This window comes from Sorex fumeus, unplaced genomic scaffold, assembly GCF_029834395.1.
Source record: "Sorex fumeus unplaced genomic scaffold, SorFum_2.1 ptg000014l, whole genome shotgun sequence".
Lineage (NCBI taxonomy): Eukaryota > Metazoa > Chordata > Mammalia > Eulipotyphla > Soricidae > Sorex > Sorex fumeus.
In genome coordinates, this window is record NW_026606071.1 from 17992872 (window position 1) to 18007159 (window position 14288).

General features: G+C 40.6%; 1 protein-coding gene across 2 annotated transcripts in view; it reads left to right on the forward strand.

The window, feature by feature from the left end:
• Positions 1–14288, forward strand: part of SPATS2L (spermatogenesis associated serine rich 2 like) — a 199766-nt gene that overhangs the window by 92882 nt on the left and 92596 nt on the right. For both annotated transcript variants that reach the window (XM_056111822.1, XM_056111821.1), the window contains exon 3: positions 9611–9671. In XM_056111822.1, the coding sequence (XP_055967797.1) occupies positions 9633–9671 (39 nt within the window). In that variant the 5' untranslated portion in view covers positions 9611–9632. The remainder of the gene's footprint in view (positions 1–9610; positions 9672–14288) is intronic.

Below are 14288 nucleotides of genomic sequence, written 5' to 3' on the forward strand. Positions count from 1 at the left end.
TAAACAGCAGGAGGACAGTGACAGTGACATTCTTTCTGACAGTGACAGTGACATTCTTTCTTATAGCTGAGCAGTACTCCACAGTATCTACATACCACAGTTTCTTTATCCAGTTATCTGTTCTTGGACTGTTTATAGGTTTGGGCTTTTGTGAATATTGCTGCAATGAACATAGAAATGCTGTCTTCTCTTAAGAGTGCTTTTGGGCCCTTGGGATAAATGCCAAGAAGTAAAATTGCTGGATCATATGGGATGTCAATTCCAAGTGTATTGAGAAGTGGCCTTGTTATTTTCCAAAAAAACTGGATCAGTCAGCATTCCCACCAACAGTGAATGAGGGTCCCTTTTACCCCACAACCCTACCAATACTGTTTGTTTTTAATCTTTGTGAAAGATGTGAGGTGATATTTTATTGTCATTTTGATTTGTATTTTCCTTATGATAACCAATACTGGGCACTTTATTATGTGTCTTTTGACCATCTGTATCTCTTTGAGGAAGTTTTTATTCATCTCCTACATTCATATTTTAATTTTTTCTTGTAAAAATCTACCACTGCCTTATGCATCTTGGATATTAATTTTTTGTCAGATGAATAGTGGGCAAATATTTTCTCCCAGTCTCTGAGATGTCTTTTTATTCTAGTCATCATTTCTTCTGTAGAGCAGACTCTTCTTAGTTTTATGTAGTTCTGTTTGTTTTGTTTTTGCTTCCATTTACCTGGCCAGTGGCATTGAATCATTGAAAATAATTCAAGGTTCAATATCATGAAGGGTTCTGCCTAGGTTTTCCACAATTTAATTTATGAATTCTGGTCTGATGTGAATGTTTTAAATTCATTTTGTTTTCACTTTTAGGCATAGTGTTAGAAAGGTGTTCAAGTTCCTTTATTGCATGTGACCGACCAGTTTTCCCAGCACCATTTGTTGAAGAGGCTTTCCTTGTTCTACTTCATACTTTTTGTTCTTTTGTCAAAAATTAACTTCCCTTTTACCTGTGGATCTATCCCTGGACTTTCAATTCTATTTCATTGGTCTGAGAGTTTGTCCATATTCCAGTATCACACAGTTTTCATTACTACAACTTTATAGTATAATTTAAAATTGATAAGGAGAGGCCTCCTATTTTCTATTTCTCTAGGATTGCTTTGGCTATTCTGAGGATTTTATTATTCCATATAAATTTCAACAGTGTTTGATCGATGTCTTTAAAAATATCGTGGGTATTTTTTTGTAGAAGTACTGCTATTTATTCAGCCACTGATTAGCTGAATGAATTGGGCATGAACTCCACCTTAATTTTTTTAAAATTTTATTTATTTTTTTCTTTTTATATTTATTTATTGAATCACGTTGGGAAAAGTTACTAAGCTTTCAGGTTTAAGTCTCAGTCATACAATGATCAAACACCTTTCCCTTCACCAGTACTCATTTTTCACCACCAAGAACCCCAGTATACCCCCCCTCCAACCACTACAAATGCCTGTGAAGCAGATGATTTCTACTTTCATATGTATTAGCAGCTGTTTAAATACTTTGATGAACCATCATTGGCATGTTAAGGTTGTGAGTCATTGATGTGTTGATCCCTTAATCATTAGTAAATGGCTATCCTTATCCCTGATAACCTTTTAAATTTGAATTCTGTGTTATTTGGTATAAATATGAACACTTAAGCCTTTTTAAAGGTGTTGTTAGGGAGAATGGTGCCACTAGCAGGTCAGTCTGTACCTGTGAGGCAAAGTGCATCAGCAGCCTGATGGTGCCTTCAGACTTCCAGATACCCCCAAATTGCTGCTGTGCCTTTGACAAGACCCCAAACACTTGGGGCAAAGTTTACCAAGAAAGCAATCGGCCAAAAGTTAGGTATGTGGGAATCACACCCACAAACCACCTCGGGCTCATTTATATAATTGGAGGCATGAGCTCTTTGGCTCCTGATCTTACTGCTTAACGGCCATGATCCCAGAGACTCAGAAACAAATCTTGAAACCCAATGGCTTTTGGAAGAAATGTGTCCAGTCCCTGCAGTAGGTTACCGGTGCTAGGCCAACCCAGGTGGGAATAGGTTTCGTGCCTTGACCTGCTCTCCCTAGGCGGCTTGGTGGCTGCTATCCTCCAGAGGCCACTGGACATTCGGGTTTGGGCTCTCAGTGATGAGACACGCAGGGCCTCACAGGATAGGGGTGGAGCCAGCCCATTCCTCCCCATCCCAATGAGACCCCAAGTTGCCACCTATGAACGGCCTTTCTGGCTCCTGATTAAGCTGCTTAACAGCCATGATCCCAGAGACTCAGGAACAAATCTCGGAACCCAGCATGTTTTGGCAGAAATCCCACCAGATTTAAGTGTTAAAATTTTGGAATTTCAAAATCATGCAGCCACGCAACATCATATGTTATTCTTAACCAGTAATAGAAAACAAATTGTCTACTGTTGCCTTTTCAGCAGATCTGACTGTTGGGGTAAAATCCCAAATAATAATGGTGGGTCTGGTGTCAAAATATTGAATGTGATCAAAGTAGAGAGAGAGTAATATGGAAATCATCTGCCCCACAGGTAGGGGGAGGGCGTGGGGTGGGTGTATACTGGGGTTTTTGGTGGTGTAGAATGGGCACTGGTGAAGGTATGGATGTTTCATTGTATGACCGAGACTTAAACCCGAAAGCTTTGTAACTACTCTCACGGTGATTCAGCAAATAAAATTATAAAAAATGAAAAACAAAAAGTAAGGTGGAGTTCATGCCTAATTCAATCAGCTAATCAGTGGCTGTGTAACTAGCAGTACTCCTACATAAAAAAAAAAGTTAGTATTTGCCTGAAAGATTGTTTTTTATTCAGGTATGTCTCTTGTAGGCATCAGAATATTGAGTTCAGTTTTCTGATCCATTCTGCTTCTCTGTCTTTTGGTTAGTGAGTTCAGTTCATTGACATTGAGTGAAATTATTGATATGGAGGATTTATTGCTATCATTTTGTAGGAGTTATGTGTTATTGTGGGGTTTGTCTTGCCTTTTAAAGAAGAAAATCCTTGAGTGCTTCCTGCAGAACTAGTTTTAAGGCTGTGAAGATCTTAAACTGCTGCCTGTATATGAAATTTTGTGTCATTTAGTTTAATCAAGATGATTATCTAGCTGCACAAAATTTTCTTGGTGAAGCTTTCATTTCATTCAGCTGTTTTTACTCTATCTCCCCATTCTTTTCTGGTCCATTGGGTCTTATTTGTTTAATCTGCTATGAATCTTACGGGATTTCCTTTGTATGTGAGCTTCTTTTTTGAACTTTCTGCTTGCAACATTCTGTCTCTGTCTTTAGCTTTTGCCATTTTATTACAGTTTATCTTAGAATTTTTTTAAAAAATGAGTTCACGTAAACTGGGACCCTTCAGACCTCTTTGATTTAGGTGCACGTACTCCTCAGGGTGCATTTTCATACTTCATATTTGTGAGGATACTCTTACTGATTCAGCCTCTAGAATCAGTAGGGTTTATTCTAAGAGTGTATACTTCTATGGGGTTATTAAATTTGGGCAGTGAAGGGTGACATTAGGGTTACATTCATTCTCTTTCATACTTTTTGGCAGTGTTGGGGATGGAGAGATAATAGTGCAGGCAGGTACCGATATCCAGGACTTCTCAGGGATGAGAATTTGATTGGGGGCCTTAGGCTCAGATCTTAATGCCCCTTCCAGCTCCAGGCTGCCCACATTGGGCACCTGGTCCTTTGGGGGGTGCCCACCTGAGAAATTAGCAAAGCTGAGGGCAACATGGTGATGCTACATGCAGATGCTGATATCCAGGATTTTCTGGGGTGGGAATTGAACCCTAGGAACTCTTTAGATGGCACATGGAAAGAAGTTGCCTGGATAGGGATTGAGTACATACTGTCTCCCAGTGAGTATGCCTAAAGGCATTTATCAGGCCCTATCATGTGTCACTGTCACTGTCATCCCATTGCTCATTGATTTACTCGAGCGGGTGCCAGTAACATCTTCATTCATCCCAGCCCTGAGATTTTACCAGCCTCTCCTCAACGCTACCTTATTAGAGGCTCTTATATATTTTTTTTTAATTTTTATTAGCGAGACATCATGAGATACAGTTGTAGACTTACAAATTTTTGTGCTTGGGTTTCAATTATACAATGATCAAATACCCATCCCTCCACCAGTGCCCATTTCCCACCACCACGAATCCCAGTATCCCTCCCACCCCCCCATGCCTCCATCCCACCCTGCCTCTGTGGCAGGGCATTCCCTTTTGTTCTCTCTCTCTCTTATTGGGTGTTGTGGTTTCCAAAGTGGAGGCTCTTTTAGAATCAGGGAAATGAGACCCATTATTGTTACTGTTTTTGGCATATTGAATACGCCACGGGTAGCTTACCAGGCTCTGCCATGCTGGTGGGATACTCTTGGTAGCTTGCCAGGCTCTCCGAGAGAGCTTGCTGGGCTCTCCAAGAGCTATCATGTGTAAACTTATAAAAAATCTTACTATTTTTAACATTCAATGGTATATAATAATGTGTTTGTGTGGCTTTCTGCTGGAAAAGTATCTGAGTAATTTGGAAAAGATTCCAAATTACCAGGGCTTGAGCAATAGCATAGCAGGTCGGGTGTTTGCCTTGCACACAACAGACCCGGGTTTGATTCCCAGCACCCCATATGGTCCCCTGAGCATCAGCAGGGGTAATTCCTGAGTGCAGAGCCAGGAGTCACACCTGTGTATCGCTGGGCGTGATCCCCCCCAAATAAAAAAGGATTGCCAAAGATTCCAAATTACCAAATTTGCATTGTAAAATCAACAAAAAGCAGTAGATCCAAGTGTTTTATTTATGACAGGTTTAAAATAAAATGATGGGAAGAAATCAGAGAGTTTTGGCAAGATATTTCTAAAATGTATCAGCCCTAGATATGACACTTTATAGCAAAAGTCAAAAAGAATAAAAATATCACTCTATTCTTGATTTACAGAGAGCCTTGAACATGCAAATAGGTATTATATTCATACCTTGGCCTGTCTAGCTGAAAATTTCTGAACCAATTCGTTTTAAGATGTTTATGTCCTATTTCAGAAAGAGACTGAGGGGCTGGAACGATAGCACAGCAGGTAGGGTGTTTGCCTTGCACGCGACCAACCCGAGTTCAATTCCCAGCATCCCATATGGTCCCCCGAGCACTGCCAGGAGTAATTCCTGAGTGCCAGGAGTAACCCCTGAGCATCGCGGGGTGTGACCCAAAAAGAAAAAAAAAAAAGAGAAAGAGAGAGAGAGAGAGAGATTGAAACTATTAAATATATGAGAGCTGTCTTCCATAATAACAGTGAAAGGTTTAGGCCAGATAAGAAAAAAATGGAAACCACAGTTTGACATTAAGAGTGCAGATCCTTCAACCTAGGACATTGCTCAGTAGGTGGGAGTGCAAGGCTGTAGTTGCAAGAGATCTGGGTTCAATCCACAGCAATACAGAGTCCCAAAACACCACCAAAAGTGACCCTCAGATACTGAGAGTAGCCCCTGAGCTTCACTGGATGTGATCCCTAACACACACACACCACACACAAATAAATAAAAATAAACCAAAAAAAAAAAAAACATAGAAAGAACATAGTTCTTAGTGCAGGCCACATCACAAAAAAAACCTAAACTCCAAAGTCAGAAAAATCTAAAGAATTTAGAGAAACGAAGAACCATATATAAGTTTAATGGTCCATTTGAAACTGGTGATCATTAATTTATGGTTATTAAAATATAGTGAATCAGGGGCCAAAAAGCAAGTAAAGGGCTTAAGGCCTTTACTTAAGGCCTTCCCTGTGGTCAATCAGGGCTCAGTCCCTGACACCACATAATTTCCTGAGCATATCTGGGTATGACTCCAATGATTCCCCAAGCACTGCTTGAGTGCCCAGGTAATCCCCTATACTGTAAGACCCAAGATATACTGCTTATTTGGACTCCCTCACTGAACTGCAGCCCACCAGACCATTAACTGCCTGTAGGGGGTGCCAGAACATAGCTTGTAGGGAACCCTCTGCAAAATGTGTATCACTTGATCACTTGACATCCCGTTAACAGGCTCCAATAACGTCTCCAGTCATCCCTGTCGCATGCTAGTGTAGCCCAATGGCATCTGCTCGCTCCAGGAACACGAAGAGCCTCAAACCATTTGTTCAGGGTCTTGAAGAAGTCTGATCATCTCATAGGTGGGTGGCCACTCATTCTTTTGACATCCCGTGGAATCCAGCGGTCATCTTCAAATCACATTATGTGTCCAGCCCATCTGATTTTCGACTCCTTGACAGACGAGACAGCATCTTGGATTCTCAATTATCGACAGAGATTGGAACTCCATATTCCTTCTCTCACTTCAGTGAAGTGTGATAACTCCAAGCATAGCTCTTTCTATTCCTCTTTGGGAGACCTGAATAGCATTCTCATACTGTTTTCGTAGGGTCTCTGAAGCATATGTTGGTGCAGTGAGAATGGTGGAGTCAAAGAGATGTGCCCAAAGCCAGAGGTTCTTTGTCTTCTTAGCTATTTCTTCAACACTCTGAAGGCATTCCAAGCCACTCTCATTCCTGCGCAGCTCAGGTGCCAGGTCATTCTTCATGTTGAGTTTTTGACCTAGGTACACATAACTGCTGCATTCATAGATGCTCTGTTCATTGAGAGCAAATGGAACATCAGGAACTGTCCGTTTTTCATGAACAGTCTCGTGAAATTCAGCTGTGGTCCGACCTTTCCACAATCACGGTAGAAGCTGGCCAGCATTTGTGCAGCTTGACTAATGTTTGGTGTTATTAGAACGATGTCATAAGCAAAGCGGAGGTGATGTAGTTGCCAACCGTCTATCTTCACTCTCATTCCTTCCCATTCCAGTTCTTGCATGACATTCTCAAGGGTAGCACTGAGAGTTTCAGCGAAATTGTATCACCCTGCCAAATCCCTCCCTTTATGTTGATGATCACTTCCTTGTAAAATGGTGAGATCCTGGTGGTGAATCATAATACAGCTAGTGGAGGATCCTGATGTATTGAGTTTTAATGCCCAGTTTGGCTAGGGCTTCGGTGACCACTTCAGTGTCAACAGAATCAAAGGCCTTCTTGAAATTGATAAACATAGACAGAGCGGCATCTTGAACTCCCAGGAAACCTCAGTGAGCTTGGTCACTGTGTAGATATGGTCAATCATGTTGAATCCTTTTTGGAACCTGGCTTGCTCACATGGTTGTCCTTCGTCTAGTGTTCTGCCAGTCCTATTCAGGATGACTCAAGCAAACAACTTGTAGATGACGGACAACTGGAAGATCGGGCAATAGTTACCAATGTCGTAGATGTCTTCCTTGTACAGCAGAACGGTCCTGCTGGTTTTCCATTGGGATGGAACCTTGCATTCAGACAGGTAGTGTGTGAAGAACTGAGCCAGTGTATTGATGGCAGATTCTTCAGGTGTTCATTTCTGAACTTGTCTGGGACAGGTGCTGTTCGCTTCTTTACTGACAAAATGGCATGTCAGCTTTCAGAAGGGAGAATGTTGAGAACGACATATTCATCCTGCAGAATTTGGTATGTGGGCAGGTGAATGTGGATATCGAAGAGATTTGAGTAGAAGCCATGGATAATCTCCATTGCCCTTCTAGAGGATGTGATAGATCCATCAGGATATTGGAGGGCAATCATCTTGGTCTTGTAGTTGGCAAAGGACAGGCGGGCGTTGCAAATACTTTTACCAGCAACACTGCTGCTCTTCTCTCTTTGAGGTCTTCCTTTATCACTTCCCTGTACTGCTTTGGGAACTCAGACATTAGCTAGGGCTTGCTTGAGGCTTGCAAATTGGCGAATGAGCTCTAGAATTTCCGAAGACAGGCGTCTTTTTTGGCTTTCTCTCTCTCAGCATTCTGCACACAATCATGGCCTAGAATGGAATGAACAGGGTGAGAGGCTGAGTTCATCGTGTCAACCAAGACCATCCATAGTAACTCACAGTTCCAGAAGGCCTAATCTAAATGTTGGACATCGGAGTCTCTCAGTGGACAGTTCCACAATGAAATTTACCACATCATATTCAATCGACAGTTTTGCCTGACCGATGTCACTGTTTTCCCAATATTCCAAACGGGATCAGACCACCATCTCCTTCGTTCAAAATTCTACTTTATGGAGCGGGGGAAAAGGGCTGCAAAGTTTTAGAAGAGAACTCCCAGAATGACCACCAACTGGGAGCTCTTTGGCACTATTGCGGCAACATGGGAAGATGCCATCATTGACGACATCGACAAGGAATATGATCAACTGGTTCAGCACCCCAAAACATATATGGTGGCATAATATTTCTATATACTGCAAAATCTTCATCATAGTACATCTCATTGCTGTCTAATCTCTTAGCAAGCTTAATGCACAGTATTAAAAATTATAGACACTATTCACCTTACAGCTTTGTAACTTGTTCTTTATATTTTTTAAGACAAACAAAATAGATTCTGATAAAATTTGGAATGGGTTGGTTGAAATTGTAGTAGCCATTTCTATTTAACTTTCAGTGGTCTGAAATAAAATGATAATATTTTGTCATAAAACAGTAGTAACAACAAAAAAACCAAGTATAATAATGTTTGATACATATTGATCTGGAAGATTTTTCATGGTATCCTGACAAGTGAAAAGAAATATTTTAAAGGTGGTTGTGTACAGTGTTTCTTATGTTTGAATCTGAAACCATTTCTCTGTTTTTTCCTGGAGTTCTTTGTATACTTACATACATGCAAACATTCACAAATACTTATTTTATTAACTAGAGGTTGATAAAAATCTTTGAGATCATAATGGCAATATTTAATTAAAACAGGTACACTCTCCCTTATTCCACTGTTTCTGACCATCTTTCTCTTACATAAGAAGAAAGAATAGTGGTTTGGTGCATACCCATATGTCATTGTTAGTTTTTGTGTCAATACCGTATGAATAAAATATTTTACAATGTCTTCTAATGTTATAACATGCTTTTAGAACATATCTGAGAAAAACATTTAGCTTAAACATATTTTTTGTTCCGCAAAGTATGAGATTAATACCCAAGAATAGCTGAGATCAGCACCAGGAGGATTACTCCATAACTTAGAGGCCAGCCGGGTATCCTAGAGGAAAGGGCTGTTCAGATAGAGAAGGGAGCACCAAATAAAGGATGTTTGGAGGATCCTCCCAGGAGGGGAGATGCATGTAGAAAGTAGACTATGAACTGAACATGTTTGCCACTCAATGCCTCTTTTGCAGACCACAACACCCAAAAGGAGAGAGAGAACACAGGGGATTGCCCTGCCACAGAGACAGGGGGGATGGGGGGATGGGGGTGGGAGGGATATTATCCATGGTGGTGGAAAATGGGCACTGGTGGAGGGATGGGTATCTGATCATTGTATAATTGAAACCAAAGCACAAAAAATTGTAAATCTACAACTTTAAAAAAAAAAATAAAATAAAGGGAAAAAAAACATATTTTTTGTTCCGAAAATGGCATTTATGATTGTGTCCAAATCGAATTGTTTACTCAGTTGAAAAAAACAAAAAAAATGTTAAAAATCAATTTTTAAAATGCTATTCTTTTCCCCTCTTCTTGTAGGGCTTACCCCACTAGAAGCAAGATGGCTGAACTAAATGCTCATGTAAATGTCAAGGAAAAGGTAAGATAAAGCTATATATTAGTCTGTAGAAACTATAAATTGGTTAACATTGTCTAGTAAAAACTCAGTTGCAACAGAATAAGGGGGAAAATGGATTGTGGTTTACATGTTAAATTTCATACACTAAAAATTTCATATCTTTTATCGATTTTTTAGCTAGTTGGGGCACAAATGGCAAACAGTATTTTTTGTGTGTGTGAAGTAAAACATTTTATTTGGAGGTTTTGGAGGGAAGGAGGAAGAGAAAGTGGGAGAAAATGGAGAGTAATACGTGCTCAAGGGAGAACACAGGCTTCTCCAAAGGCAGAGAGAGAGCCCTACACTACACACTACACAGCATTACACATGAAAGCAAGAAGGTACACATCTCAAGAGGGAAGATGAAGGCGACACATGTGCTTCAGCACCACCTTTACTCAGCCACGTTAGCTTAAGCAGCACACGGACTTGGGCAGCATATATGCCGGCAAACACTGTTTTGAGTTAACCTCCTTTCTTTCTCTTCACTGTTAACGATGTCTGGGGGTCACACATTTGGTTGTGTTGCTGGCCAGGGTTTGCACATGTGTTGCAGCACATACACAATACACATTTGACTGCAACAGTGTTGGGTAGAGGGCTTGTGATTTTTATTAGTATATTAGTGGTATTAGTGTTAATGGGGCACTAACACAACATAGAAGTGGACAATGTGGACGTGTACTGAAAATCAAACTTAGTATCCTATGCTCAAGCCAGATACTCTGCCACTGAGCCACATCCCTAAAAAATGATTTGACAAGATCATAAGTAGTGTGTATTGGAAGTGTGCTAAGCATATTACATTCAATATCTCATTTAATCTTTAATTTGACCCCTTTAGATTATTACAATCATTACTCTTCTCTATAGAGGAGGAGACTGAGATATAGAGAAGTTAAGTAACTTACCTATATGTATATAGCAGAGCTAGAATAATGAATTCCTGGAGTGCCATTCTGCTATCCGCACTCTTCACGACTCTGCTGGTTGTGCCAAAGAGCTAGCTTTGTTGCTGTCTTTAGAATGGCCTCAGGGAGAAGAAACCAGCATTTCACCTAATGACCAGGCCTGGTAACCTTCAGTATCTTTCAACACTAAAAATGTTTGACTCCCTAACTCCCCCTCCTCATTACTTATTGAAGGCTGATTAAATTCCAAACCCATCCAAGTCTCTGTCCTACCCTGTAAGGTAACCTCTAATTAAAATCACAATTTCTCGCCTGCCACAAGACTAACTTTACTTAAGTGACCATAAACCATCAATCAGAGGCCAGGAAGATAGCGCTAGAGCAAGAGCACATATCTACCATGTATGAAGCCTTGAGTTCAGTTTTCAGTACTGCAGGGCCACCTGACACCCTGGGGTTTGCCCCTGGTGCCCGCAAGCTGTGCTGGGTGCCAGCATTATGCCATCAGGCCCAAAGTGTTAGGCCAGCCATTAGCAGGAATACCCACCTCACACCCCATACACCACTGTAGGTGGCTCCTTATTATTTATAAATAAATGAAAATAGGTTATCAGTTATGTGAGCCCTAAAGGTGCATTTTGTCCACCCCATTCATCTGCACCCTTGGTGGCCCCACAGCAGAGTGGCAGAACCTGCACTGGAACTTTCCCCGCTTGCTTCCAGGCCATTTCCAGCCTCCACCAGGCAGTCCACCAGCCAGAGGGTGCCAGTTTGTCTCTCTACTCTTTGTGTCCTCACAGCACCAAAAATACAGAGTAAAGTGTGAGAGGAGTCATGTTCATGGAGGCATTCGTTTTCCTTTGATTTAGGAAAGAGATGTTGACCCTGCTTTATGCCAGCATAGCTGCAGGTGCTGGAGATATTGTTTGGAACATGTCCAGTATATGCCTGCTGCCATGGGACTTGCTTTTGGGTCAGGAACCTAGAAAGTGAACCCCGGAATAGGTAACAAAACCCAGTGGTTTCTGCTTGTGAGGGCCTCCGTGAGGGAACAGCTGTCACAGGGAGGGGCTTGGTCAGCACAGCTCTCTGGGAGGGGGAGAGATTTGAGGAGATGAAGACAGCAGAAAAGAAGCATCATCCTTGTGATAGAAAAGCAGAGGTCAGGGCTTGAGGTGGACTAAGCCAAAGTATTTTAAGAGTCCTGTGATTAGAATATCATCCCTTCACATTGTTCCTGGCTTCTGGCAGAAACCTGGGTGGAATCCTGGACTCATGAGCTTAGATGGGAAAAAATAAATTTTCTTCTTCACCAAATGATATCTAGAGTTTCCTTCTATTTGGAGTGTAGGCAGAAGGAAAAAATACCCACAGTACTAGCAAGAGTATCTGTTACTTTAAAAAGTAGAAATAAATCACAGTTACCTTCAGATCAAATGACATTTGTTGCATGGTTGAAATGGTTTCTTTTATCACTACTTTAAAATTACTGTAGTTTATTGAACCTGCCTTATATTGTGTTATTTGATGTTGGTATAGAAGCACAAAGATTACTGTAGCCTAAATTTGTTTTTTATTATTCTTTCAACTTTGTTTCAATCTGAATGGTTTCTTTGCAATTCTTTGTATTTTAGTTTGTGAATATTAAAACATTATTCTAAAAAGGATCACCACCCCACATCTCCACCTCCCCCCACCATGCACAAATCATGATCAGACTACCAAAGGGCCCTGAAAAATGCAGAAACTGAGGGTCATATAGAGTATTATTGCAATGACAAAAGAAAGCTGTTGAAGGTTCAAAGCAGGAGCATGGCTTTTTGTGATATTTTTTAAAGTTCTCCCTAGCTCTGTCAGCTATTATGCTTATGTCTTCTAAACCCTCCTGTTAAATGCTTTACCCACTGAGCATGAAGTAAAGTGATTAGTTAAAGTCAGACTCTTGGGACATACAGAGAAACCTGGTTTTAAAGTCTGTGCTCTTTCCACCACCTTACTGCTTCTTAGCATGGAAGGACCACAGTTCTTGACAGGTCATTGGTAGGCTCAGGCCTCTGAGTAGCTGTGTGTTACTGAAAACAGAGGGCTAAAGTACAGGTAAGGAAAGGAGGCTATTCTCCACAGACCACAGAGGTACACCAAACACTGCCTGCTTCCTCTTAGGCACCACTTCTACCCACTCGTCACGATCACTGTCACATCCACATAGGAAGATTAGCAGGAGATGTGTTTGCCATCACACGTCAGCAGCTTATCAAAAATGCTGGCATTGTTTTGAAAGAGGGTAATGTTTAATTTGTAAATATTATGAATCTACATGACAATGCAAGTAGAGCTCTTACTCAATGAGTTAATACCATCTTCCTATGTCAAAAGGTTAATAGATTTCTCAACTCAGTAAAATGACTCTAACAGAAAAGATGAGCATTTATAATTTTACATTTATTTTTGTACATGTATTTCCTTTACTTATTAGCTTTCATATCCTTTTTATGATTAGTTTCTCAGTCTGTCACATGGCAATGGCATTTTATTCTGAAAATTAAGAACAGTAATGACTGTTATATCTTAAAGTATAAACTTTTGGAGATCTGACACCAGATGTATGCATTGTTCTTATACAATGTCTGGACAAGATCATGAGAAATTGAATAATTGATAAAAATAAAAAGTCTTGTGAGGAAATGAATTCACGTTTTCTCTCTTAGGGGTCCTCAGTTAGATGAACTGGTTGTACAGGAGTCCTCACACATGTGGGTTTACTTTTTGCTCTTCCCATTATGTTCAGTATGACTCAGAAATATTCATTTTAAGGGTCAGAGAGATAGTACAGTGGGTATATGCCTTCTGTGCAGCAGACCTGGGTTCAATATTCAACATCCCATATGGTCTTCTGAGCCTTACCAGAAGTGGGTATATGCCTTCTGTGCAGCAGACCTGGGTTCAATATTCAACATCCCATATGGTCTTCTGAGCCTTACCAGAAGTGATCCTACAATAAGTTATCCTATAATAAGAGACCATGTTGACATGCTTTATTGCAGTATGTTGTTCTAATTATTCTATTTTGTTATAACTTGTTAATCTCTTCCTATGTCATTTATAAATTGAACTTCTGTTTCTTTGTATTTTAAGTCACACCATCAGTGCTCAGGGGATACTCCCTGGAGCAGTTCTGGAGGAGATAAGTGATACCTGGGATTCAACTTAAGCATGTGCTTGGCTTATTGAGCTCTCTTTCCAGCCCCCATAAATTGCATTTTATCATAGATATGTTGTGCTGTATGTAAAAATTCATAGTCTAGGTAGAGATCAGAACAACAGTATAAATTTAATGGCATACTACTCATCTATAAGAAAAGGTGAAGTCTTGCATTATGCTGCAAGATGGATTGGAACTAGAGCATGTCAGGTGAAGTAGAAGGAGAAAGACCAATTCCAGCTAATCTCTCTTGATTGTGGCATATAAAGAAACAAAAGGGTTAGATGACAATTTATTAAAAACAAACCCTTAGATCCTGAGGATTGAATTGAGGTTACTGGGACATGGGGATGGACAGGAAGGGTCCTTCAGATAGCAGTGGAGGGATATTGGCATAGTATGGGAAGGTAGCACTGTAGCACTCTCCTCTCATTGTTCATCGATTTGCTCAAGCGGGAACCAGTAACATCTCCATTGTGAGACTTG